We start from the raw sequence: 27,398 nt of genomic DNA on the forward strand, positions 1-27,398 counted from the left end.
TATTTGCATCTTAGAGCAGGATCACAATGTCATTAAGTTGAAAACTGTATCATACCAATTTCTCGATTCAGGATCTTTTCTTCACGGTTGCCTACTGGTTCAATTACTTTTAAAAAGGGTTGAAAAAGCCGAAGGTCACAAAGGCGCCTTGTTTCATCAAAAAATTCTTCCCTTTCTGCTTCTTGGGTAACACTTACGAAAATGTAAGAAGATTCATCTTGAAGAAGTTGATGGAGAGGGTATTTTCTTGCTTCTTTAAATAGTTCATGCTTTATAGTAATTAATGTAGCCTCACGGAGGCATTCTAAAGTCACTATCATTCCATTTGGCAGTAAACATTCTACTAAGATTCTTGGGGGCATCAAGTGGATGCCCCACAGTTCACCTGATGATGGTCGCGGAGGCATTGTTCTGATCCTTTACAAGTTTTACATATAAAACTACTTGAAGGAATTATATATATTGTTCCAAAGCAGACACCTAAATCAAAGAAAGAAAACATCTATTAAAAGAGAAGCAACTACAGAAGAATACATTTAATGGCTCTATTAACTGACTCATTTTCTGTACTTTAAATGGACAAGGATAACACAAACTCATCTTAAATATTCTAATTGAGACTGTTGCTCTAGATAACACTTATACTTCAGTTGGTTAGAAAAATCACTTGTATTAAATTTAATAAAGTCACCTAAAAACATTTGAGTGGATTTTCTAAGACAAAGCTGAGGCAATAGAAAGAATGACGAGTAAGCTATAATTCAAACCAAAATTCCCATCACATATCATTTATCATTCTTTCTTTATCATTCTTTATCACCTTTATCATTCTCTTCTATTTTATGGAGTAACAGAATTTGAGCCAAAAAGAATCTTTTAGACTGTACGTCCACTGCTCTTATTTTAAAGAAAAGTAAGTCCTAGAGAAATTAAATCCTTTTCCTTTTTCACTTCTACTCCTAATGGGCTGTAATGAGAAATTATATGGCTTAGTTTCTTTCTTAAATCCATATTTTAAATTTCCTTCATTTTTTGGGGGTTGGAGGGTAGTTTGATTCTAGTCTAGGTAATTAATATTACAGATCATTCTGCTCTTATAGTAAGCTTTAGGTGTATATTCATAATAACAAAGTGTCATCAAGATATTTTCCTTGAAATCTGATGAACTTGCAATGATCCATGCACTTTCTCAAGTAAACTAGTCCTACTATTTCTAATTGAAATGAATTGATTTACACACAATAGGGTATCATGACTTTGTCAGTATAATGTTTCCACCATCTGAGTTAAGAACTAGTAATATTTTAAAAATTGTTAAGTGCTATTATAATTTAAGGATGCTTAATTTTTTAAGACTTTAATGTTCTAAAGAGTTCTTTCAGAAAATCTCACCAAAACCCACAAAGCGTGTTTATTTCTTGCTTTATATGTTTATTCAGTAAGCTAAACTGTAAGACTATAACCAAAGGTAACATGAACGATACCAGTTGCAGAAGAAATTAAGCTAGAAAAAGGTATCAAGAAGGCTCCAATAATCTAACATATTTGATTATTCTATCAAGTACTATAGGCAAGAGCTATACATTACACTTTTTCTTTTTCACCAAAAGTGTACTGGTGCTGTCCTCAGGACCACGCTAGGTACTGGGAATAAAATTAAGAATAAGACACAGCCCTTGTCCTCATAAGACAAAGTCAAGAATGAAGATTATGTGTACGTTGTATAATCTCACAACTGTAAAACTGATTAAATGCTATCATAGAGAAATGCCAGGTTCTATGAAAGTACACAGTGCGGTCATCTAAATCAATGGAGGTTAACATACAGAGAATCCTTTAAGGGAAGCAGGAGTTAAACAAAAAGAGAAGCAAGTGAGCAACATGATGCATCCAATCCAGAAATCCCCATTTTTCACTCCTCTCATCTATCTCCTATCTGTCAATATTCAGGGGTAGGGAATCTTTTTTCTGCCAAGGGCCATTGGGATATTTGTAACATCATTCACAGGCCATACACAATTATCAACTTAAAAAAATTCGCCTGCAATAGATTTACTGAATTTTGACTGTGGCCTGCATTTGTCTTGGCAAGGCCTGACCAAATGATTTCATGGGCTTTATATGGCCGCAGGCAGGATGTTCCCCACCCATGAAACCCATCAACAAATGCTCTTTAATCTGTCTACACTCCTTCCCTACCACTCTCAGTACCTAAGGACAGGCCCTCACCATTTCTTGTCTAGATCACTGCAAAGATCTGCCTAAATGATTTCCTTTGCATCTTTGTCCCCCACCACCCTCCACTTCAGAGCCACTGAGACCCAGAAATAGCATAGAGTTAATCTGATCAGACATCTCTGCTGTACAAATCCTTGGTTGCAAACAAGTGATGTTGGTATGGTCCAGAGTTATAATATATGAAGAAGGTGAGGAGTAGCAATAGCAGACATTTCCAGCCTTACTCCCACCTCTGGGAACAGAAATTAACTGAAGGGCAATGAAGAATATAGGAAAATTATGTTTTGATAGATTGAAATACCTTTCTCCACACTTAAAATAGAAATCCCTTGAAACAGGTTTTAAAATATAATTATTCCATTTGCCACACCTTTAAAAGAAAATTCACTGCCTAGTAAAAAGACCAGAACAATCACAATTATAGAAGTGACTTAAGCTAAACATTTAAAAAACATAAAAAAATGTGAAGAATGCAAAGGAAAAATGTCAAACGACTACTTTTAAATGAACATCTGCTTGCATGAAAAAGTTCAAATAAAAACAAAACCAAAACCACAAGCCACACCAAAACAGCAACTGTATTTATGGTTTTTCTTTGTTGAATGGTACTAAAAGGTCTATGTTACAGAACCACTAGGGCAACCATTTCGTGCAAAAAATAACTCGCACAGTCTCATACATTTGTAAGACAGAAGTCTAGTAGACAGATTTATTCTGTTTATTAACCATTAAATACTGAAGATAAGTCTTCAAATTAATAGAATAAGTGTGATCACAGACACAAAACACTTGGGAATCCTGAAGGCTGGCTCTGGTTTGCGACAATAGAAGTTAGAGGATACTAACCTTCGCATTTGTTTAATGGCTATTTGCCTTCTTGTGTCAGGTCTTATTTTGTAATAATCATTATTCCAGAGCTCACATAAACGGAAGTATATTAGAGGCAACTGGATCTAACACTTATTATTTAGTATATACCATGCATTTAGGTGGTCAACAGACCTTTTGGGATATGTATTATCATTTTATATTATAAGAAAACTGAAGGTCAGAAAAGAAAGGTTACTTGCTACCAGAAAATAAATTTGGAATCCATGTTTAGATGATTTTAAAAAGCACACTATAACCATGATACTATTTGGGCTTTAATTAGTGATTGGCAGTCTTCACTGACAGTGAATAAGAGAACGAGCTGTAAAGTTGGATTCAAATTCTGGCTCCCACAGGTAATAGCTGTGTGATCTTGGACAGTTTAGTTCATCTCATTGAACCTCATCCCCCACTCCCCTATTTGTTAAATTAGGATAACAGCATCCACTTTATTGGATTGTTGTGAGGACTACTAAGTAATGTATGAAAAGAAAATATGGAACAAAAGTATAAGCGCACAGTAAATACTCAGTGAATGTTAAATATTACTATTAAACCGGTGAAGAATTAACAATATTATCTTTCCAAATTATTATGAACTCGCCAGATGGGAGTATAAAAAAGTGGTTTCTTCCAGTAAGGGAAGCAAGTAAATAAGGAGCTTCATAAAGCAGAGCCCATTTCTAGTGCTAATACCTCAAAGGTAGCACTGGTAATGCAAGGCTCTCACAGCAGACTGGAAAGGTTCTGAGTGGCTCAGATGCTGGTGCTTTCCCAGTAGCCTCCAGTTCCCCCAACTGCTCAATTTCCTATTTAAATGGTATCTATCTGCAGCTTAGGTATAAAGAACCCCTTACCATCGTCTCTCTCTCCTTTTTATTGAGAAGTACTTGTTTATGCCAGCATCTAGGCTAAGCACAATATGAAAAGAAAGGTGAATAAGATGCTTTCCCTTCTTTTGTTGAGGGACTCATTGATTATTAGAAAAACGACTTTAACAATGTGGTAATTATTTCAAGACAGAAGATGAACTATAGAAAAGCCTGAAAGGGTCAGGGAAGGCTTCTGGGAGGTCAAGTTTCAGTAGTGTATTATAGATTGGTAGGAATTTCACAGTGGGAATGGCTTGGCTGCAGGACAGCTAGATGAAGAGGGCATTTCAGAACACCACAGTGTTTGTACAGTCACAGACCACGAAAGCATGCAGCCACCACCGTTAGTAACAATGCAAGCTGTTTTTTTCTATTATTTGAGTCTAAAGTGGTTGGTAACAGGTGGGGTCCGTGACAAGGAGAGAGGGCCAAAGGCAAGCAGGCGCCAGATAATAAAACCATGTTAAACAGTCTGAATTTTATGTTGTACATTGTGAATATAAAGGAGTCTAAAATATTGAGCTAAAATATTTTTCATTATTTTTAAATTCTGATTTCTTTAAAGATTGCTTTCAAATATAAAGATATAAACAAATGAACATTAAAGTGTAAAAAGTACATTTTCTCAATTCTCTGATTTTAAGGGAAAAATCCTTAAAATTAAGAAATCCATGTATCAAAAATGTAAAATACAAGGGCTTGGCTAAATCACAGGAAAAATTATATGCTGATAAAGATGGAATTACCAAATTTAAGAGCATATTTTTCTATTTACAAAGAAAATTATTTAAGAGCAATAGAGGAAGATAAATCATTATAAAATTAATTTTTGTAATACTAATTTCTATGATTTGGAAATTTGAGATCACAGAAGGAAAAATTTTTTCATCTGTAATTTTGTTTTGAATTATCTTATGATCACATACTGTAGAAATTTTGTGCTGATGGTGTATCTCCTCTACTTTTAATGAGTTGGCCAAAGCAGTACTACTAAACACAAATATACAGTAGTTCCTCAATTTTATGTTTCCAAATAGCTGTTTATAGACAATCTTGATTTATAACTTAGTCTAAGGTAGTAAAGAATTTGAAATTGAAGTTTAACTTGTTAATCTGTTCATGCTGACTTTCAAAGTAACTGACCTTAAAGATCATCTATGGGGCTGGCGCTGTGGTGTAGCAGGTAAGGCTGCTGCCTGCAGTGCCAGCATCCCATATGAACACCAGTTCAAGTCCCAGCTGCTCCACTTCCAATGCAGCTCTCTGCTATCACCTGGGAAAGCAGTAGAAGATGGCCCAAGTTCTTGGGCCCTTGCACCTGCATGGGAGACCTGGAAAAAGCCCCTGGCTCCTGGCTTCGGATCAGTACAGCTCCAGCCATTGTGGCCAACTGGGGAGTGAATCAGCAGATGGAAGACCTCTCTCTCTCTGACTCTACCTCTCTCTGTAACTCTGTCTTTCAAATAAATAAAATGATTCTTAAAAAAGAAAACAAAATAAATAAATAAAAAATATTTTTTACTTGATATAGATAAACCACACTAAAATGTCTTCCATTAAGTAAAAGGCAGCAGTTTAGATACAGCAAATTCTAATTAGATTGACATAGATAAGACCAGAAATACGAAGTAGACATTTCTACCTTATCTTCAGCTCTTATCTTTAGTAGGTAGAGACATAAACTGAAACACAAGTGAGTCTTGCTCAGTTCTGAAACAGTGAAGAGATTTCCCCAATATTTAAATATAAATCCAATCTCCCAGCAGGTTTTGGGATGGCATTCACAATTTTTCAAAAAGCTGAACATTATTACTTAACTCCAATCATATCCTTAGAAGGTGAAAACAGTGAGGTCATTTATTGAACTGGAATTACTACCCAAATTTCTATAAACCCAATCATATTTATTTAACTACACAAGGCAATCTTACTTAAATCAACTGTTGAACAAAATATTCTGTCAGCCATTCATGACTGAATTTTGGTATATGAGAATTAAATTATGGTGCACAGAAAAAGACATGAGATATTTTTGTTTTTGTAATAAATAAGGCAGTAGCCAACTATTACTCATTAGCTTTTTTTGATATAAGCTTACAAGTTTGCCCTTTCATTCTTCTTCTTAACGCCGGTGAATATAATTTTGATTCCAGGATGTGTTTCTGGATTTTATCATTTAAGGTAAGGGTGGTTGAAATATAGACTACAGGGCAAATTCAGCTCACTGCTTACTTTTATAAAGTAAGTTTTATTTTGATGCACACTTACAGACTCAACAAACTGTATTTATATATTGTGAATGATGCTTTCATACTATAATAGCAGAGTTGAGCAGAAGTTATGGAAACCACCATGTGGTTTTTACAGTATGTTGTCCCCCCAAAAGATAGCATAACTATCTGACATCAACTGGAGACTTTTCTAAATGCACACTACCTAAGAAGTCATTCACAACCCTGCCTCTGCAACCACACCATAACATTGTCAAATGAAACTCTCTGGGGGATACAAACAAAGTTAAAATCTTAACTGAGTACTTTCAGTATTAAAAGCTTATAACCTGATATGGAATTTTTTGAGGAGCACTTAACATTATTCCTAAATGTTATTCCTAAGTTATCTTCTTCATTCTGAGTTGTTTTCTCCATCTCATTACATACTTGACAGTTATCAGAATTGTGATTGTCCTCCAATCATTATTCAAGTAAGACAGTTTACCATCATTTTCTTTGCTTTCACTGGATATGCTCCATTTGCTAATATTCATCTGAAAATGTGGCAACCAAAACTGAGTACAAATTGTATAGTCAATATTACCAAGAAAGAGTGTAGAAAGTTATTATTTGACAGCTCATTATGAGTCTCTATAAAAATAAATAAGTCTCCTTTTCTGACTTGAATACTTTGAAACATACATAAGGTATGTTTAATATATTAAAGATTTTATTTATTTATTTGAGAGGTAGAGTTACAGACAAAGGGAGAGACAGAGAGAAAGGTCTTCCATCCACTGATTCACTCCCCAAATGGCCGGAGCTGGGCAGATCTGAAGCCAGGAGCCAGGAGCTTCTTCCAGGTTTCTCACACAGGAGGAGGGGCCCAACCACTTGGGTCATCTTCCATTGCTTTCCCAGGCTATAACAGAGAGCTGGATCAGAAGAGGAGCAGCCGGGACTAGAACCGGCACCCATATGGGATGTTAGTGCCACTGGTGGAGGCTTAGCCTACCACACCACAACGTTGACCCCTGTTTTATATATTTTTAATTCAGGTTTTAATTTCAGAAGTGTATTATGTCTGAAACATAATATTTGCATCAGAAAGTCATTAAAAATAAGAAAGCTATTTTGAAGCACGCACCGCAAGATTAGGGGATAGATCTATACTGATTCAATTGCTTATTCACCTCAACCAGCCACAATTGCTAAAAGAAGCAGCTTGTGCTTCCCAGATATCTATGTTCCACAAATGTAGAAACTGCTTAAATATCTACTGAGTGATCAATGGTTTTACTTATTTCTGATTTTTAAAGCGACATTTACAAATGTGTATATTTAGATATATGTTGACAAAACATTTCTACCCCCATTCTCAGATCAACAGGAAAACAGTATTTAGTTTAGTTTTTTTTTTTTTTAAGATTTATTTATGGGCTGGTGCCATGGCTCACTTGGCTAATCCTCCGCCTGTGGTGCCGGCATCCCATATGGGTGCTGGGTTCTAGTCCCGGCTCCTCCTCTTTCAGTCTAGCTCTCTGCTGTTGCCTGGGAGGGCAGTGGAGGATGGACCAAGTGCTTGGGCGCCTGCACCCACGTGGGAGACGGGGAGGAAGCACTTGGCTCCTGGCTTCGGATTGGCATAGCACTGGCTGTGGCGGCCATTTGGGGGGTGAACCAATGGAAGGAAGGCCTTTCTCTCTGTCTCTCTCACTGTCTAACTTTACCTGTCAAATAAGTAAAAAAAAAAATTATTTATTTATTTGAAAGAGTTACACACAGAGAGAAGGAGAGGCAGAGAGAGAGAGGTCTTTCATCTGCTGGTTCTCTTCCCAACTGGCCCCAGCAGCAGGAGCTGTGCCAATCCAAAGCCAGGAGCCAGGAGCTTCCTCCAGGTCTCCCAGTCGAGTGCAGAGGCCCAAGGACTCAGGCCATCCTCCACTGCTTTCCCAGGCCACAGCAGCGAGCTGGATCAGAAGTGGAGCAGCTAGGACTCGAACCGGTACCCATATGGGATGCCAGCCCCCAGTATTTACTTTTACGGCAAGTTACATTTCTTTATTTGCTCATTAACTAGAAAATAAAAATAAAACTCTCTGGTTTTAAAATTATCAAATGAATTTTCAGTTTAGTTTGATTTATTACAGGAAAACAAAAACTGTCCATGTTTGCTGCAGAAGCAACATAATTAAAATCTAGCTTAATAATTCAATGTTCTGATCACTCTACTTCAAAGTTACTTTAAATATTTCTAGAGTTAATTACTCCCTTTCTTAATGTTACAGCCCAAGATTATCTATGGCTATGTTTGATTTCCTACTAGACGAAATTTTTCAAGGATAGGGTCTTTCTCAGTCACTATTATCCTAGAACATAGAAGAGTAACTAGAAAAACTAAAGCATTGAAATTACTCCAGGAAAAATTTAACATGGGCCAGAGCAAAGAAGCAGCACTTAGGAACAGCAAGAAAGAAATAGATGATCTTGTAAAGGAAAATCCAAGGTACTTAGAGACCAGCTGGATTTGAGGAACAAGGAAGATAGTTTCAAACAAGTATCACTGTGGTGGAAATGCACGAGAAGCCAATGTCCTTCAGTAAAATTTCTGAGACCCTGTTAGGGCCTCTGCACTACTCTTTCTCTAACAGTCACCGAGCTGTTGCTGGAGTAGGTCCAAACACACAGCTGTAATATACACTAGCTCTGGAAGGATGCATATTATCCATTTCTTTCAAAGTGCTGTCCTTCATTGACCTTCATAAGCTGACCATGAGAAAACAGATTTAACTCATGCTTTGAATATGACAGAAACAACTTTACCACTCCAAGATAGAAAACCAAGTCCTCATGACTAGTACGTAAAAAAATACATATTTCTGTAGTAATGACTTCAATTCATTCTCACTATTAAATTCATATTCATGGTGCTATGAAAGATGTTATGAAAATACATTGCAGAAACATGATGCATTATGAAGCCATGGGCTCCCTAATATGAGGCTCATGGATAAGCTTAGGGAAGGCTTGTGCTAACAGATTTTTAAAAGCAACAGTAAATAATTAAGGTCCAGGTAAGTAAAGTCTATAGCAATGTAGATGCCTAATTATCAGTAATGTAAACAAGGTGAGTTAAAAGAATCTGGTTAGAATTTATCAAATTTGATAAAGAGCCCTTAATGAAGTACAGATTAATAAATACTTGATTTTATATTAGATAAATCATGAATTTTAAATTTCATATTTCATAGAGACATAAAGAAACTGTACCATAACCTAAAATACGTAGTCACTAATTTTTCTCAATTAGAGCTTCAAAAATTAAAATTCTAGTGCGCAACAGGATGAATGAAAATTTCTTAAAGTCTAAGCTCAGAAAGAGACTAGACATCAATAAAAGTGAAAGTCAGAGAAACAGAATTATGAGAAAAGGCAAGTTTAGTCAAACAATGTGGAAAATACAAAGAGATATTTGGTAATATACAATCATAAGATACAACTGATGCCACAGTGAGAGAGTTTTCTAGCAAATATTTCTTCTCCCATCTTTCTTAAGAGTCAATGCAGATTACCACATAATTTGACATTAAAAAAAAGCAACACGCAAACAGAAGTAAATTGTAAATCAGGCAACTCTGGAAACCTCAATTACATTTTCAGATCAAGATGACAGTTTTTAGTAAACTGCAATTTCGAAATATACAACTAAAAGAATGACTAATCCTTCAAATGAAAAAACATTAACATTTTACTTTTGTTTTTCTAGTAGTAGAATACTTCTGCTCTAACTCGTTGATTCATCTTTATTAACAAGCCTACCTTGTGATCAAATGGCATGCACTGGTAAAGACAAGTGGACAGAATTAGGGGTGCCTCCTTCTGACCAAAGAAAAGGACATAAGCTAACCATTCTACAAAGACAGTCTAACCAGTGATTTGAGCTTTAACATCTAACAACACTTGTGGCAAATGAGTAACCAAGGAAACTCAAAACATCTTGGAAACCTCTGGATTTCTTAATTTACGGTTTTATTCAGTATGAAGTAGCAAAGAAAACAGTGTATATTAAGTCAGTCTAGTCTTAGGCAGAAATAGTACAACCACAGTGTTTTTGCTTCACTTCAGATCAATATTCCATCATGTTCAGTTCTACTGACCTTACAGAGAACTCTTTTATTTTTTAAATTAAAGATTTATTTATTTACTTGAACGTCAGAGTTGAAAGAGAAGGACAGGCAGGGAGAGGGAGAGGGAGAGGGAGAGGGAGAGGGAGAGGGAGAGGGAGAGGGAGAAGGAAAGGAGAGGGAAAGGAGAGGGAAAGGAGAGGGAAAGGAGAGGGAAAGGAGAGGAAGAGGGACAGGGTGAGGGAGAGGGTGAGGGGTGAGGGAGAGAGGGAGAGAGGGAGAGAGAGAGAGAGTAAGAGAGAGAGAGAGAGGTGTCTTCCATCCACTGGTTCTTTCCCCAACTGGCTGCAACAGCTGGAGCTGCACCAATCCGAAGCCAGGAGCCAAGCACTTCCTCCAGGTCTCCCACATGGGTGCGGGGGCCCAAGGACTTGGGCCATCTTTCACTGCTTTCCCAGGCCACAGCAGAGAGCTGGATGGGAAGTGGTACAGCTGGGACTTGAATCAGCGCCCATATGGGATGCTAGTACTGCAGGTGGTGGCCTTACTTGCTACACCACAGCGCTGGCCCTGAGAACTCTTAAATAAATTTTTAAAACTTCCTGAGGGCCGGCACTGTGCCATAGTAGGTTAAGCATCTGCCTGTGGCTCAGGTCCTGGCTGCTGCTCCACTTCCATCCAGCTCCCTGCTGAGAGCCTGGGAAAGCAGTAGAAGATGGCCCACTCTGGGGAGTGAACTAGTGGACGGAAGACCTCTCTCTCTGTCTCTCCCTCTCTCTGCCTGTAACTCTGCCTCTCAAGTAAAATAAATAAATTAAAAAAAATTATTTTAAAAAACTTCCTCAGGAGTGGTAGGCTTATTTGAAAGCAGTTACCTTAATGGTAAAAGGTGAATAAAATGTTATTATCTCATAGTGATATTACAAGAGTTAAATGAGGGCTGGCTCTGTGTAGTGGGTTAAGCCATTGCCTGCAGCGCCATATGAACGCTGGTTGAGTCCCTGCTGCTCCACTTCCGATCCAGTGCTCTGCTATGGCCAAGGAAAGCAGTAGAATGATGGCCCAAAGTCCTTGGGCTCCTGCACCCACGTGGGAGACCCAGAAGAAGCTCCTGGGTTCGGATTGGCCCAGTTCTGGCTGTTATGGCCATTTAGGGAGTGAACCAGTAGATGGAAGACCTCTCTGTCTACCTCTACCTCTGCCTCCATGTATCTCTGCCTTTCAAATAAATAAAATCTTTATTTGAAATAAATAAAAATGGAGAGAAGGGGAGATGGGGGAAGGAGGAAGGAAGGGAGGGAGAGGTAGAGAGAAAGAGAGAGAGAGAAAATTGATCTTCTATCTACTGGCTCACTCCCCGAATAGCTGCAATGGCCAGGGCTGGGCCAGGCAGAAGCCAGGAGCTAGGAGTCTCTCCCAGGTATCCCACGTGGGTGCAGGGGCCCAAGCACTCATGCCATTCTCCACTGCCCTCCCAGGTGCATCAGCAGGAAGCTGCATCAGAAGTGGAACAGCTATTTGAATCTGTGCACATATGGGATGCTGGCACTGCAGGTGGAGGCTTACCCTTCCATGCCACAGTGCCATCCCCATGATATCTTTTTAAAAAAAGATTTATTTACTTATTTGAAAGTCAGAGTCAACAGACAGAGAGAGAGAGAGAGACAGAGACATCTTCCATTCACTAGTTCACTCCCCAAATGGCCATATAGCAGCCAGGTCTGGGCCAGTTCAAAACCAGGAGCCAGTTAACTCCATCCTGGTCTCCTACGTGGGTGGCAAGGGACCAAATACTTGGGCCATCTTCTGCTGCCTTTCCAGGCACATTGGCAGGGACCTAAGTTGGAAGGGGAGTAGTCAAGACTCTAATTGGTACTCCTATATGGGCTGCTTGCTTTGCAGGTGGTGGCTTAATCCACTGTTCCACAACACCTGCTCCCCACAAAGTCTTTAACATAGCTCTTGGAGCAAGAAACTGAACAGTTTCCCTCTTTCTTATGTACTGGATCAATACTATCTCAGATCCAGAAAAGGGTAAAAACTTTGTCTCATGCTTCTGTTATAATATGGATGGTAATTCTTTAATTAGAAAAAGGATACCTTCCTTATAAAATGGCCACAAAGTAGCATTATATATATATATATACACACTATATATAATATACACATATACACACACACACACACACATATATATATATATATATAGAGAGAGAGAGAGAGAGAGAGAGAGATGGAGAAAACCATCCTAATTATTTACATTTGGCAGCTACATCTCCATTTATAGGCCAACTGTATACTTAAGACAGTGAAAACGGAAGTCTAATTATGTACCTGATTTTCTCAAAGAAAAGACCAGCCCAGCAAGGAAGCATGCTGATATAAATGCAAAATACGTAGGGGCTCTTTAAATGATGCTCGAATTTTCAGGTAAGCAAAAATTTTAGCTCTTGTGGAAGGTGAAGAGAAAAAGTTCTAAAAGTTTAACCTTTTATAAGAATTAAAAGTCTCCAAACTTATTATTGATGATAACCAAAAAGCAATCCTAACAGTCCTTTGTAATTCTCCTTAAAAAATGAGACTCCTACACACTTCAGGAAGAAAATTCCCCTATTTCTTGGAACTTCAAATATGATGCCACCTGTGCATTGCTCCATTCTTGGTTGATGGATTCATTTAAGAATAAAGTACACCACATGGCTCTACTTTTCAACATAAGGTCAATTTTTTAAGATGTATTTATTTATTCATTTTGAAAGCTAGAGTGACAGAGATGGCGAGAGAGAGAGAGAGGTATCTTCCATTCTCTGCGTTACTTCCCAAATGCCCACAACTGGGTTTCCCACATGGGTGACAGGGGCACAAGCACTTGTGCCATCCACTCCTGCCTTCCCAGGTACATTAGCAGGGAGCTGTACTGGAAGCAATGTAGCCGGGACGCATAACGGCCCTTCAATTTGGGATGCTTGCATTGCAAGCGGTAGCTTAACTTGCTGTACCACAGTGTCTGTCCCTAAGGTCAATATTAAAACCAACTCTCTCCTCTCTTTTTCTTTCAGAAACCTGGGAGGTTCTCCAAAAGTATTTTCACTATCTTGCCACAATGACGTTAACACCACATTGGACTTGGTTGACTTGTAAAACAGTTGTTTCCTGGCTGCTAGTGATTTAGGGGGGGAAAAAGGAAACAAAAGAGTATATCATCAGGGTCCACGCAGATGAGTTCATTAAAGAGTTTAATAATGTTTAGACTGGGGCCAGCGCCGTGGCATGTGTAAAGACACTGCCTGCAGAGCCAGCATCCCACATGGGTTCTGGCTGAAGTCCCGGCTGCTTCATTTTCAATCCAGCTCCCCGTTAATGTGCTTGGGAAAGGAGCCAAGAATGGCCAAGTTCTCAGGCCCCTGCACCCACATGGGAGACCCAAAAGAAATTCCTGGCTCCTGGCTTCAGTCTAGCCCAGGTCTGGCCATTGTGGCCATGTAGGGAGTGAACCAGTGGATGGAAGATTTTTCTGTCTCTCCCTCTCTCTGTAACTCTGCCTTTCAAATAAAAAATAAGTCTTTTTTAAAGAAAGAATGATTAAAAAATCTTAATTAAGAACAGCTAGATAATGGCAGGGCTACCAATATGTTCTTCCAGCTCACTTGACTTTTTTTTTTTTTTTTTAGATTTATTTTATTTATTTGAATGGCAAAGTACAGAGAGGGAGAGAGGGAGGGAGGGTGAGAGGGAGCTGGATCGGAATTGCAGCAGCTGGGACTTTAACAGGTGCATGCCAGCACTGCAGGTGACAGCTTAACCTTCTATGCAGCCCCTTGAGTTGATTATTTTAAGGATCTGTAACAAACAAGTTGAAGGCAAGATGTTTCTATAAGCCATCTGCAATGAGAAACTCTTTACCTCAAGTTTGTCAAATGGTCTTTCCTCTCTTTTTGATATAGCCTAATGACCTCATAAGCCTTACATGGTTCTCAATACTTCAGTCCTCTTGCAAGTATGGATGAGTTGTGTGACCTCTAGGAAAACTCTTGCTAAAACTGTTCTCCTGGTCTCTCTTCAGCAAAAATGAACAGCTACTCTACTTCCTTATGCCATGAGGAATGAGGAAATGATTTAATCACAACTGGGACTTACATTTAAGTATTATTCCTTTTGGCAACAATTTCTATAGTATTTAGATGAATTTAAACTTGCCTGCATCCCATTGATTAACTTTGTGATCTTGAGAAGAAAGAAAAGTTTACATATCTACCTTATGCTGCCATTATAATCAAAGTAAAATTATGTCAGCTGTAGGCTTCTCAGTAGAACTTATTGCTCTATCTTTCTTGTATATAACAGTTTGTATCCACACAAGAGGGAAAAAAGGCCCATTAAGAAGGTTTTCCATCTAGTCTGGTCCAGTGAAGACAGAGCTAGTAACTTTGACTGAGGGTACTGACACAGTAAGTCAACCAGCAGCATCCAAAAAGGAGGGTACTTCAAAAAGTTCTTAGAAAAATGTTGGCCGGCGCCGTGGTTTAACAGGCTAATCCTCCGCCTTGCGGAGAACCGGGTTCTAGTCCCGGTTGGAGCGCCGGATTCTATCCCGGTTGCCCCTCTTCCAGGCCAGCTCTCTGCTATGGCCCGGGAAGGCAGTGGAGGATGGCCCAAGTCCTTGGGCCCTGCACCAACATGGGAGACCGGGAGAAGCGCCTGGCTCCTGGCTTTGGATAAGCAAGATGCGCCGGCCGCGGTGGCCATTGGAGGGTGAACCAATGGGAAAAAGGAAGACCTTTCTCTCTGTCTCTCTCTCACTATCCACTCTGCCTGTTAAAAAAAAAAAAAAAAAAAAAAAAGAAAAATGTTTATCCATGCATAGCTCTTCATAATACAAATTTCATGAACTTTCTGAATATCTTTCATATGCAAAAAATTGTGTACCAAAATAAATCTTTTAATTCCATTTTCCATGAATGTTTTGAGGTACTCTGTCTTAGGTTTCTTTTCTTTCGACTATCATTTTCATTTTAACCAGCTCAACATTCCCAACTCAATAGAATTATGTAAAAGGTGCAACTGATCTGGCTAGGGGGATAGAATTAAGAAACAAAAAGCTCCACCATTGTCTACTATCTCCAATAGAGTTCCTTATCTTTAGGTATCTGTGTCTATGATTACACTATCCCAGATACAAATAATGAGCAAAGCAGTCATTAATATATCACTGTCCTAACTGGTTGTTGCAAGGACAGTACTCTTAAAATGTAATGTCAAAGTCTGAATAGTGCTGTCATGATCATGATGGTGATGTTGCCAATACTGACATGCCAAGGAGGAGGTATAAATGGACTCTACCAATTTGCTTTGTAGCAGGAAAATAGTCTGTGGATAAATAAATCAACTGAAAAGCTTAGCTAAAAAATATGGAATACTGGAGCTGGTACTGTGCCTAACAGGTAAAGCTGCAGTGACATTGGAATCCCCTATGGTAGCCAGTTCAAGTCCTGGCTGTTCCACTTCAGATCCAGCTCCCTGCTAATATGCCTGGGAAAGCAGCAAAAGATGGCTCAAGTCTTTGAGCCCCTGCCACCCACATGGGAGACCATGAGGAAGTTTCTGGCTTCAGATAGGCCATTTGGGGAGTGAATCAGTGGAATGGAAGACCTCTCTCTGTCCTCCCTCCCCTGCTCTATAAACTTTGCCTTTCAAATAAATAAATAAATCTTTTTCTAAAAAATGGAATATTTCCTGAACTTGTATATCACTATTTTTTTAGATACTTAGTGACTTTACCTTTTTTTTTTTTTAAAGATTTATTTATTTTATTTGAAAGGCAGAGTTATAGAGAGGCTGAGGGAGGGAGGGAGAGAGAGAGAGAGAGAGAGAGAGGTCTTCCATCTGCTGGTTCACTCCCCAGATGGCTGCAATACTGGAGTTGAGCTGATCTGAAGCCAGGAGCTTCTTCTGGGTCTCCCAAACGGGTGTAGGGAGCCCAAGGACCTGGGCCATCTTCCACTGTTTTCCCAGGCCATAGCAGAGAGCTGGGTGGGAAGTGGAGCAGCTGGAACGTAAGCTGAAATTATGATGAAGGCAAAAGATAACAATGAGAAATAAATAACTATATATATTAACTAAGTATTGATAAGATAAACAAGGATACTCCATATATCTAGAGCTAGATTTTTTTCAGTATCTAATTCTGGTTATGTATTAAATGCTTTGTGACACTATATTACACTAATGCTATATTACACTAATGATTACACTATATTACATAATTCCATATGGGATGCCGGCACTGTAGGTGGCAGCTTTACCTGCTATGCCACAGCACTGGCCAAGTGTGTCACTTTTGTACTGGAAGAGATCGTGCTAGTCTTCTGTTGTCATTTCAATTTTAGTAGTATGTGCTGTGGAAACAGGCACTGTCTAATGAACAGGTACCAAAAGCAATGGGGGGACCTTGCTTTTAGTTTCATTCATTTCAAGGCATAGTCCCTAGTGGCTTGCATTAGTCAGGCATTAGTGTAATATAGTGTCACAAAGCATTTAATACATAACCAGAATTAGACACTGAAAAAAAATCTAGCTCTAGATATATGGAGTATCCTTGTTTATCTTATCAATACTTAGTTATTATATATAGTTATTTATTTCTCATTGTTATCTTTTGCCTTCATCATAATCTCAGCTTATGTTCCTGAACTGATACCTTTCTTAGAGGCTACTACTGTAAACTGTTATTCTTTCCTCTTACATGAGTACCATATTATTGTCATTCTTACAAACAGACATAAAGTGCAGAATGTACAGTGCACTGAAATTTTATTTCACTAAAGCTGATCTTTTAATGTCTAGTCATAACTTGCTCATCGTACGTGCCAAATTTATTGGCTAAATCAAGTTTTTCCCAGTTTTACTTAATCAGATAAACTTATAAAGAGCTCGTGGCAGGAATATTTCATTTGAGTTAAACTATAATGCATATATAAAATATTTTATTATTTATTCAGTGAATACTCCCTCTTTTTTTCCATAAATATATGTTTCAAGAGGAATGCTATATCACTGAGTGAAAGTAGGAAATACAGTGGAAATTTTATTTTAAAACACTGCTTTGGGCCAGCGCTGTGGCTCAATAGGCTAATCTTCCACCTGAGGCGCCGGCATACTGGGTTCTAGTCCCGGTTGGGGCGCCGGATTCTGTCCCGGTTGCCCCTCTTCCAGGCCAGCTCTCTGCTGTGGCCCGGGAGTGCAGTGGAGGATGGCCCAAGTCCTTGGGCCCTGCACCCATGTGGGAGACCAGGAGAAGCACCTGGCTCCTGGCTTCGGATCAGCACGGTGCGCTGGCTGCAGCACGCTGGCCGTAGCGGCCATTGTGGGGTGAACCAACGGAAAAAGGAAGACCTTTCTCTCTGTCTCTCTCTCTCACTGTCCACTCTGCTGTCAAAAACAAACAAACAAACAAAAGCACTGCTTTTACAATGAGAAAGACCAAATAATAATATCATATTCTGATATGACTGCTTGCCATTTGTCCCATTTTTTGGCTACTCTAATATCACATTACTAATGATGAAAAGGTCTGTTGTAAGCAATTACTGACAACTTCAATAGTGACTTAGCGTCCTTAAGCATTTGACTGCTGGTAAAAGAGTATTTCACTAAAACAAACTTTGAGGTAATAGTAGGACAGCTATTTGGTAAGCAAGAAAACAAAGATCTCCCAGAAAGGCAATCAGAGAGAAGGTAGCTTAATTTCAGAATTAAGTGTCACTAAACCAAGATGTGAAAAAAAGTAATCCTATGAATGACAGCAATAACAACAACAATGTAGAGTCACGTAAGAACAGACATTAAAAAATTTTTTTGTAGATAACGAAATATGGTTAAAGTATTTCAGAATAAATCTAATCACAGAAGAGAAAAATTAGTAGATGCCTTTATTATGCCCTTTCAAGCATTTATTGGCAAGTAAATTATTTTGTATTGCACAATGTACCAAATATCTTGTAAATTATAAGTTACTATGCCTTAGGGGGAAAAAAGCAATGAGAACAACAAACTGAAATGGATGCAATTAAAACAACTATAGGGCTGATATGGTACAGTGGCTTTAAGACTCCACCTGCAATGCCAGCATCCCATATCAGAGCAATGGTTAGAATTCTAGCTGCTGTATTTCCAATGTAGCTCTTTGCTAAGGTGCCAGGGAAAACAGCATAAGATGGCCCAAATACTTGGGTCCTTGTCACTTGTGTGGGAGACATGGGTGGAATTCCTGGCTCCTGGCTTTGGTGTGGCCAAGCACAGGCATTGCAACCATTAGGAGAGCGGACCTTCTTTCTTTGTCTCTCCCTCTCTCTTGTCGCTCTGGCTATCAAATAATTAAAATAAATCTTACAAAAAAATCAACAATACGGGCAGCACTGTGGTATAGTGTACTAAGCCTGTGGTACAGGTACCCATATAGGCTCTGGTTTGTGTCCTGGCTGCTCCTCTTCTGACCCAGCTCTCTGCTATGGCCTGGGAATGCAGTAGAAGATGGCCCAAGTGCTTGGGCCCCTGTACCCTTGTGGCAGACCCAGACGAAGCTCCTGGCTCTTGGCTTTGGCTCAGCCCAGCTCCAGCCATTGTGGCCATTTGGTGAGCGAACTAGCAGATAAAAGATCTCTGTCTCAGTCTCTCCCTCTGTAACTCTACCTCTCAAAAAAATAAAATCTTAAAATCAACAAAATAAGTGATAAGCAGAAGGAATTCAATGTTGTCTGTTTTTCAAATAGAACAAAAATGAAATAAAAAGTTGACCATCCAAGGCACAGAGTTAAAAAATTTACTTTTTTTTTTTTTTTGATAGGCAGAGTGGATAGTGAGAGAGAGAGAGACAGAGAGAAAGGTCTTCCTTTTTGCCGTTGGTTCACCCTCCAATGGCTGCTGCGGCTGGCGCATCTCACTGATCCGAAGCCAGGAGTCAGGTGCTTCTCCTGGTCTCCCATGCGGGTGCAGGGCCCAAGCGCTTGGGCCATCCTCCACTGCCTTCCCGGGCCATAGCAGAGAGCTTGCCTGGAAGAGGGGCAACCGGGATAGAATCCGGCGCCCCAACCGGGACTAGAACCCGGTGTGCCGGCACCACAAGGCAGAGAATTAGCCTGTTAAGCCATGGTGCCAGCCAAAAAATTTACTTATAATAATTTAATAAGTGGGGCCAGCACTGCGGCGTAGCAGGTAAAGCTGCTGCCTGCAGTGCCGGCATCCCATATGGGCGCTAATTTGAGACCTGGCTACTCCACTTCCGATCCAGATCTCTGCTCTGGCCTGGGAAAGCAGTAGAAGATGGCTCACGTCCTTGGGCCGCTGCACCCGCATGGGAGACCCGGAGGAGGCTCCTGGCTTCGGATCGGCGCAGCCCCGGCCACTGCAGCCAAATGGGCAGCAAACCAGCAGATGGAAGACCTCTCTCTCTTCTCTCTGCTTCTCCTTTTCTCTGTGTAACTCCAACTTTCAAATAAATAAATAAATAAATAAATAAATAAATCTTTAAAAGAATAATAATTCACTAAGTTAAAGTGCTTTTTATAAAGCTTGCTGATAGACCCTTTTAATCCAATTATTTAATGTAAGTCATTAGGCTTATATTATCTCAATAACTTCATTCATGATTCATTAGCTAACTTGTTGAAATTAAAGTAAGACACAGAGGAGATGGACGAAAATCTGAAAAAGGAAATTTCAAAAACTAATTCTAAGCCTTCACTAAAAAGCAGTTTATAGAGGCAAGTGGAGAAAGGAATTGACTGCAAAGATTAAAAGTGAATACAAAAGGGAAAGTCTCACTTGGCTAATCCTCTGCCTTCAGCGCCGGCACCCCAGGTTCTAGTCCCGGTCGGGGTGCCAGATTCTGTGCCGGTTGCTCCTCTTCCAGTCCAGCTCTCTGCTGTGGCCCGGGAAGGTAGTAGAGGATGGCCCAAGTGTTTGGGCCCTGCACCCGCATAGAAGACCAGGGGAAAGCACCTGGCTCCTGGCTTCGGATCGGTGCAGTACACCAACCACAGTGCACCGACCATAGCGGCCACTTTGGGGGTGAACCAACAGAAGGAAGACCCTTCTGTCTTTCTCTCTCTCACTGCCTAACTCTGTCTGTCAAAAAATAAATTAAAAAAAAAAAAAAAAAAAGGAAAGTCTCTAGTTTGAAAAGAGATACTCTTGGGGACTCTGCCGGAGAGGAGACTGTTGTCCCAGTAACAGCAATTATAGGGTTGAATATATGATTTAATATACTAATTCAGTGAAAATTCAGAGTGAGAACATCTACTGTGGTACATATAGGATATACTCAAACCTCTATCAAAGTACAAGATGGAGACTAAAATAAAACTGAAACATAACGCTTTGCACATCATCTAGTCAATACTAATAATCTCTTTACTTGATAGTCGTCTCATGGTCTATGTAATTATAATTTGATAGTCTTGTACTGCTTTTGAAGCACATTAGAAAAAAGGGCATAGAAAATATAAAATTACTGTCAATACTGGAAGTTAGAAATCTACCCTTTGATACAACCCCTCAAAATGACTTATTTCAAAAAACGAAATTATGAGGGTTGGTGTTGTGGTGCAGCAGGTTAAGCCAAAACTTATGATACCAGCATCCCTATTAAAATGCTGGTTTGAGTCCTAGCTGCTCCACTTCCAGCTGCTCTGCTTCCAATTCAGCTTCCTGCTAATGTGCATGGGAAGGCAGGGGAAGATGGCCCAAGGACTTGGACCCCTACCACTCACATGGGAGACTCAGATGGAGTTTCTGACTCCTGGCTTTGGCCAGACCCAGATCTGGCTGTTGGGGCCATTTGGAGAGTGAACCAGTGGATGGAAGGTCTGTTTCTGTCACTCTGTTTTTCAAATGAACATTTTAAAAGCGAAATTACGAGTCCTGCTTTTATTGCACATTTTGTGAGATTGCATATAAGCTAATTAGTTTTTTTTTTTTTAATCTATTTTGGTATCTCTTAGAATTGGGTAATTAAGGGGCCAGCATTGTGGTGTGGTGGGTGGAGCTGCCACCTGCAGTGCTGGCATCCCATGGAGGCGCTGGTTCAAGTCCCAGCTACTCTGCTTCTGATCTGACTCTGCTGTGGCCTAGAAAAGCAGTGGAAGATGGCTCAGCTCCTTGGGCCCCTGCACCCATGTGGGAAACCTGGAGAAAGCTCCAGGCTCCTGGCTTTGGATCAGCATGGCTCCAGCTGTTGCAGCCATTTGTGGAGTGGACCACTGGATGGAAGACCTCTTTCTGCCTCTGCCTTTCTGTGACTCTGCCTTTTGAGTAGATAAATAAATCTTTAAAAAAAGAAAAGAGAATTGGCTAATTAAAATGTGCTTTGTTCCTTTGTTACAACTGGGGTTTATAATACTAGTGTTCTTACTTATTGCTGGTCTACTCAAAATCATATCATTAGCACTAAGATTCAAATAACAGTGTCGTATTTATGACTGCACTTTATTTTCCACAAAAGCAAAATTCTGAGAAGAACATGAGTCATTATCCCCAGGGTAAAAAAAATAATGTTTCTTTGGTCAGAATATGAAACTTATTACTAAAACCAGTAATTTAGACTAGAAATTTCTTTTTCTTGAATAAAAGGAACAGAATGTTTCTTTTTCCTATTTGCACACCCCAGAACTAGCAGAACTGTCCATCTGTCTGCTTTTACTACTTTCCATAGCTGGTGTGTGGTGACAAAAACTACCTTTAGTCTAGCTCTTTTCAGTACTGCTCTTTTGTTCTGTCTTGTCAGAATGTTATTTTTTTATTTTTTTAAAGATTAATTTATTTATTTGAAAGTCAGAGTTACACAGAGATGAGAGGCAGAGAGAGAGAGAGAGAGAGAGAGAGAGAGAGATATCTTTCATCTGATGGCAGAAGGTTATTTTCCAAGGACAAAATTCTACCCCCAAGTCTTACAAAGTCATTGAAATAGTTGAATACATACAGAATGCTCTAAAAGTGGATATTTATTTGCAGAATGTTAAATGTTAAAAAGTTCTCAGGTTTATGTTTTACATTTCATTTTAAAATATTTTCATAAATTAAAAGTTACAAAGCTAAGGAAATATTGATGTCATAAATCTTGAAAAACCCATTTCTAGAATAAGCATTCAAAATAACCTATGAGCTCCTTTAACTGCTTCTTTTGTTGGTACCTATTGACTCCATTTATTACTCAAATGTGGACATTCTTCAGGACTTCACTACTTCTCTTGATCTCCAAGGTTAGACCTTTAGAGTATCCAACTAACTTCTCGCTTAGTGTCAGTTCCTCTGATTAAATTGCTCTCAAATTCACCACTTTTCACCTCAATCTTCTCTCTTTTAGAACCAAAGGAGTTTTTTTGTTTTTATTTGTTAAACTGAAAGATGGAGAGAGGGAGAGACTGACAGAAAGGACTCCCATCCACCTCCCAAATGTCCCCAGTGGCGTGGGCCAGTCAGGAGCCAAAGCTGGGAGCCAGGAACTCAATCCAGGTTTCCCATACAGGAGGCAGGAAGTCAAGTACTTGTCATTACAGCTGCCTTCCGTGGTATGCACAGATGAGAAGCTGGACTCCGGAGCCAGAGTCAGGAATCAAACCTGGCATTCTAACGTGAGACATGGACATCTTAACTGCTGGGCTGAACTCCCAAGAGCTTGTATAGAAAGTGCTGAACTGTATTTAATTGAACAGGCATTCATTAAGCAATTGATATCAATAAGACACCGGCAGTTGAAGTAAAGGGATGGATAATGGGATGGAGGAAAAATATCCATATGTCTATATAAATGACAGTAAAAAGGACAGAGTTTCAGCCTTTATGCCTCCTGGTCTACAGAGGCAGAATACAGTAAATACAGAGAAAGTATGTGTGGTTCTGTGTGTGTGTGTGTGTGTGGTATTTGAGAGACAGGCACTTAATGAAAAGGATTTCTGAGAAGGGTACAGCATACAAAGTGGGCCTGAAAGTCTGGAGTATTTAATTTCTTTACTCCCCAATTCACTACCCATAAAGTCACCAGAACTGATCACCTAAAATACATATCTAATTATAACATTATTCAGTGAAAATAATGCAGTGGGCCGGCGCCACAGCTCACTAGGCTAATCCTCTGCCTGGGGCGCCGGCACCCTGGGTTCTAGTCCCAGCCAGGGCACCGGATTCTGTCCTGGTCGCTCCTCTTCCAGTCTAGCTCTCTGCTGTGGCCCGGGAGTGCAGTGGAGGATGGCCCAAGTGCTTGGGCCCTGCACCCTCATGGGAGACCAGGAGAAGCACCCAGCTCCTGGCTTCGAATCAGCATCAGCGCAGTGCGCCGGTTGCAGCACGCCAGCCGCAGTGGCCATTGGGGGGTGAACCAATGGAAAAAGGAAGACCTTTCTCTCTCTCTCTCTGTCTCTCACTGTCCATTCTGCCTGTCAAAAAAAAAAAAAAAAAAAAAAAAAAAGAATGCAGTGAATCTACTACCTACAGAATGTGACTCAGAGTCAAAGCCTCACCTATCACTGCACTTATGCTCTGCCTTTACTCTTTTTTTTTTTTAAAAGATTTATTTATTTATATATTTGAAAGTCAGAGTTACACAGAGAGGCAGAGAGAGAGAGAGAGAGAGAGAGAGAGAGAGAGAGAGAGAGAGAGAGGGAGAGGGAGAGAAAGGGAGAGGGAAGTCTTCCATCTGCTGGTTCATTCCCCAATTGGCTGCAACGGCTGGAGCTGCGCTGATCCGAAGCCAGGAGCTTTTTCTAGGTCTCCCACATGGGTGCAGAGGCCCAAGGACTTGGGCCATTTTCTACTGCTTTCCCAGGCCACAGCAGAGAGCTGGATTGGAAGTAGAGCAGCAGGGACTTGAACTAGCGCCCATATGGGATGCCAGCGCTTCAAGCCAGAGCATTAACCCACTGCACCACAGTGCTGGCCCCTGCCTTTACTCTCTTTTTCCTACTCTAAGCTCTAGTTTTACTAAATCAAGCTTTTCCCTTTATAGTTTTCATTGCCTTTGTAAATAGAATCTTTTATTTCTATTCTCATTTGTTACCATTTTAATCATACTCGTCCTTTAAATTAAGTCCAAATGCCTTCCTCTAAAAGTTCTTCCATAGTTTCATTAAACTTGGCTCACAAATCCAGAAGAAGGTGCACTGTGGTGCAACAGGTTGACACTGGTATCTAATGAGTGCCAATTCAGGTCCCAGCTGCTCCACTTCAGATCCAGCTTCCTGCTAATTGTGCCTGGAAAGGCAGTGAAGATGGCCCAATTATTTGGACCACTGTCACCCATGTGGGAGACCAGGATGGTGTTCATGGTGCCTGGCTTCATTCCATGAGGTCCAAATCCAGCTATTGTGACCATTTGGGAGTAAACAGTGGATGGAGTTGGTTGTGTTGTATCTATCTGTCTGTCTCTGGTACTGTTTCTTTTTTTTTTTTTTTGACAGGCAGAGTTAGACAGTGAGAGAGACAAAAAGGTCTTCCTTCAATTGGTTCATCCCCCAAATGGCCACTATGGTTGGTGTGCTACAGCCAGCACGCCACGCCAATGGCAAGCCAGGAGCCAAGTGCTTCCTCCTAGTCTCCCATGCAGGTGCAGGGCCCAAGCACTTGGGCCATCCTCCACTGCCCTCCCGGGCCACAGTAGAGAGATGGACTGGAAGAGGAGCAACTGTGACAGAACCCAGGGTGCTGGCGCCGCAGGCGGAGGATTAGCCTAGTGAGCCACAGCGCCAGCCCTGTAAACATTCTTACAAAGACTTTTGTAAAAACTTTGTTTTTACATTTACCTCTTTGTAAAAACTTACGGATTGAAATACTGGCTTGTAAGGTGTGTAGAAGAGTTTACATTCTTTAAATGAATGTTTATCCTTAAAAGGGCCTATTTGAAAGGGTGTGGTTGGTCTGGAAACATGAATCTTGGATTTGGGGAAGATTCTCACCCCCTTTCTAGTGAGAGTGACTCATTGTGTCTCAACTATTTAATACAACAATATGGTTTATGCTGAATACCTGCTTTTTTCTGGGAGTCAGGAATTTGGGTTTGTGTAGGGAAGAGGGTATGATAAGCTTCTGATAAAAATCCCTCCCCATCTCTAGTGAAATTCACTGGTTGCTAATATTTCACAGGTGTTGTCAGGACAACTCACTTGGCAAAGGGTGTCTTGTGTAATTACTCTAAGAGAATACCATTGAGAGCTTGCACCAGGTCTCACCTGGATTTTGCCCCATTTACCTTTTCTGTTTGTCGACCATGTCATGTATCCTTTAATTATATTAAGTCATACAGCTGCAAGTGTTACTACATGGTGAGTCCTCTTAGCAAATCATCAAACCTAGAGATGGTCTCTGGGAACCTCTTGACAATAAAGTAAATGTTATGTTTAACTTTATAAGAAATAGTTCTCCAAAGTGGTTGACTGTTTTGCATTCCAATCAGTAATAAACCAGAGTTTCAGTTGTTCTACATCCTCATAACTATTCAGTGATGTCAATCTTTTATTTTAGCTATGCTAGAGGGAAGCTTACTATGATTTTAATTCCTAGTGATAACCATTAATTAAATGGTCTTAATTTGTACTTATTGAAGACTAATGATACTAAAGATTGTTTCATGTGCTTACTGGCCATTTGTATATCTTGTGAAATATGTTTGAATCTTGTGCCCATTTTAATATTTTACAAATGTTTATCTCAGAAATTCATTTGAAAGGCAGAGTTACAGAGGGAGAGAGAGGGAAAGACAGAGATATCTTCCATCCAAATGGCCTCAGTGGCCGAAGCTGGGCCGACCCGAAGCCAGGAAACAGGTTCGTCAGGGTCTCTCACGTGGGTATAGGGGCCCAAGCACTTGGGCTATCTTCTACTGCCTTCCCAGGAAAGTAGCTGGGAGCTGGACAGAAGTGGAGCAGCTGGGACTCAAACCAGCACCCATAAGGGATGTGGCGTCAGCTTAACCTGCTATGCCATGCTGTAGGACACCTTAATGTTGCTTTTTTATGAGCAAAAATTACTAAGTTCAATTAAATTCTATTTATCAAATTTTCCTTTATGATTAGTGCTTTTTGTGTCTTATTCAAGATATCTTTGCCTTCTCGATAGTTTGAAAATATTTCTTCATGGAAGTTCTAATATGACACCAATTTATTCATAGATAAGTGATCACTTTGTTTATTTTATGAATGGGTTCTTTTTGTCTATTATGTTTTATAATTGGTTATTATTTGTGTAAGCATGAGGGAAAACTATGGTGTATAGATTAATGCTGTATTACCAAGAAGCCATACAGAAAAAGATGGGGGAAAAAAAAAACAAAGAAGATGGGTGAATTTCACTAAATAAAAGTGAAAGACTATCTGCACCATAAACTGAACTGGAAGTCCACTGGCAAACTGGAAGGATATATTTGCAATACATAAGACAAATGGCTGATTTCTGTAATTTACAATTACAATTTACAATTAAAGACAAGGTAATAAGAATTTTTAAAAGTTAAAAATACACAGTAATTTAATTAGGCAGCAAGCCCAAGAAAATAATTTAAAATATAAGAATAAAACAATGATATAGTTCCAGTTTTTATCAGATTGAAAAAAATTTAAGCTTGACAAAACTCTTTAATTGCAAGAGAACTTTCTCCAATATATTTTTTCTCAAATATATATTTTTAAAGATTTATTTATTTATTTGAAAGGCAGAGTTAGAGAAAGAGAGCTCTTCCATCCGCTGGTTCCGAAGCCAGGAACCTCCTCAGGGTCTCCCACATGGGTGCAGAGGCCCAAGTACTTGGGCCATCCTCTGCGGCTTTCCCAGGCACATTATCAGGAAGCTGGATCAGAAGTGGAATGGCTAGGACTTAAACCATGCTCATATAGGATGCTGATGCTACAGACGGTGGCTATACCCACTGTGTCACAGTGCCAGCTCCAACTCTCTCCAACTGTTTGAGGGAATGTAAACCTTTTGGGAGATAGTCAAAGTTATTCAAAATTTAAATGTAATACACAATTCCACTGCTAGGATTTATTATATGGGTGTATCTGTAAAGTTTACCAAAAAGTAGGCTAAAAAAAATTTCACTG

The 27,398-nt window shown here is 39.8% G+C and overlaps 1 protein-coding gene across 4 annotated transcripts in view; it reads right to left on the reverse strand.

Annotated features, from left to right (window-relative positions):
• The window catches only part of PIK3CA (phosphatidylinositol-4,5-bisphosphate 3-kinase catalytic subunit alpha), a 101,380-nt gene that overhangs the window by 37,549 nt on the left and 36,433 nt on the right, over positions 1-27,398 (reverse strand). For all 4 annotated transcript variants that reach the window (XM_062211544.1, XM_062211529.1, XM_062211521.1 and 1 more), the window contains one exon: positions 56-480. In XM_062211544.1, coding sequence (XP_062067528.1) covers positions 56-407 — 352 coding nt within the window. In that variant the 5' untranslated portion in view covers positions 408-480. The remainder of the gene's footprint in view (positions 1-55; positions 481-27,398) is intronic.

The sequence above is a fragment of the Lepus europaeus genome, chromosome 2, assembly GCF_033115175.1.
Source record: "Lepus europaeus isolate LE1 chromosome 2, mLepTim1.pri, whole genome shotgun sequence".
In the NCBI taxonomy this organism is placed as follows: Eukaryota; Metazoa; Chordata; class Mammalia; order Lagomorpha; family Leporidae; genus Lepus; species Lepus europaeus.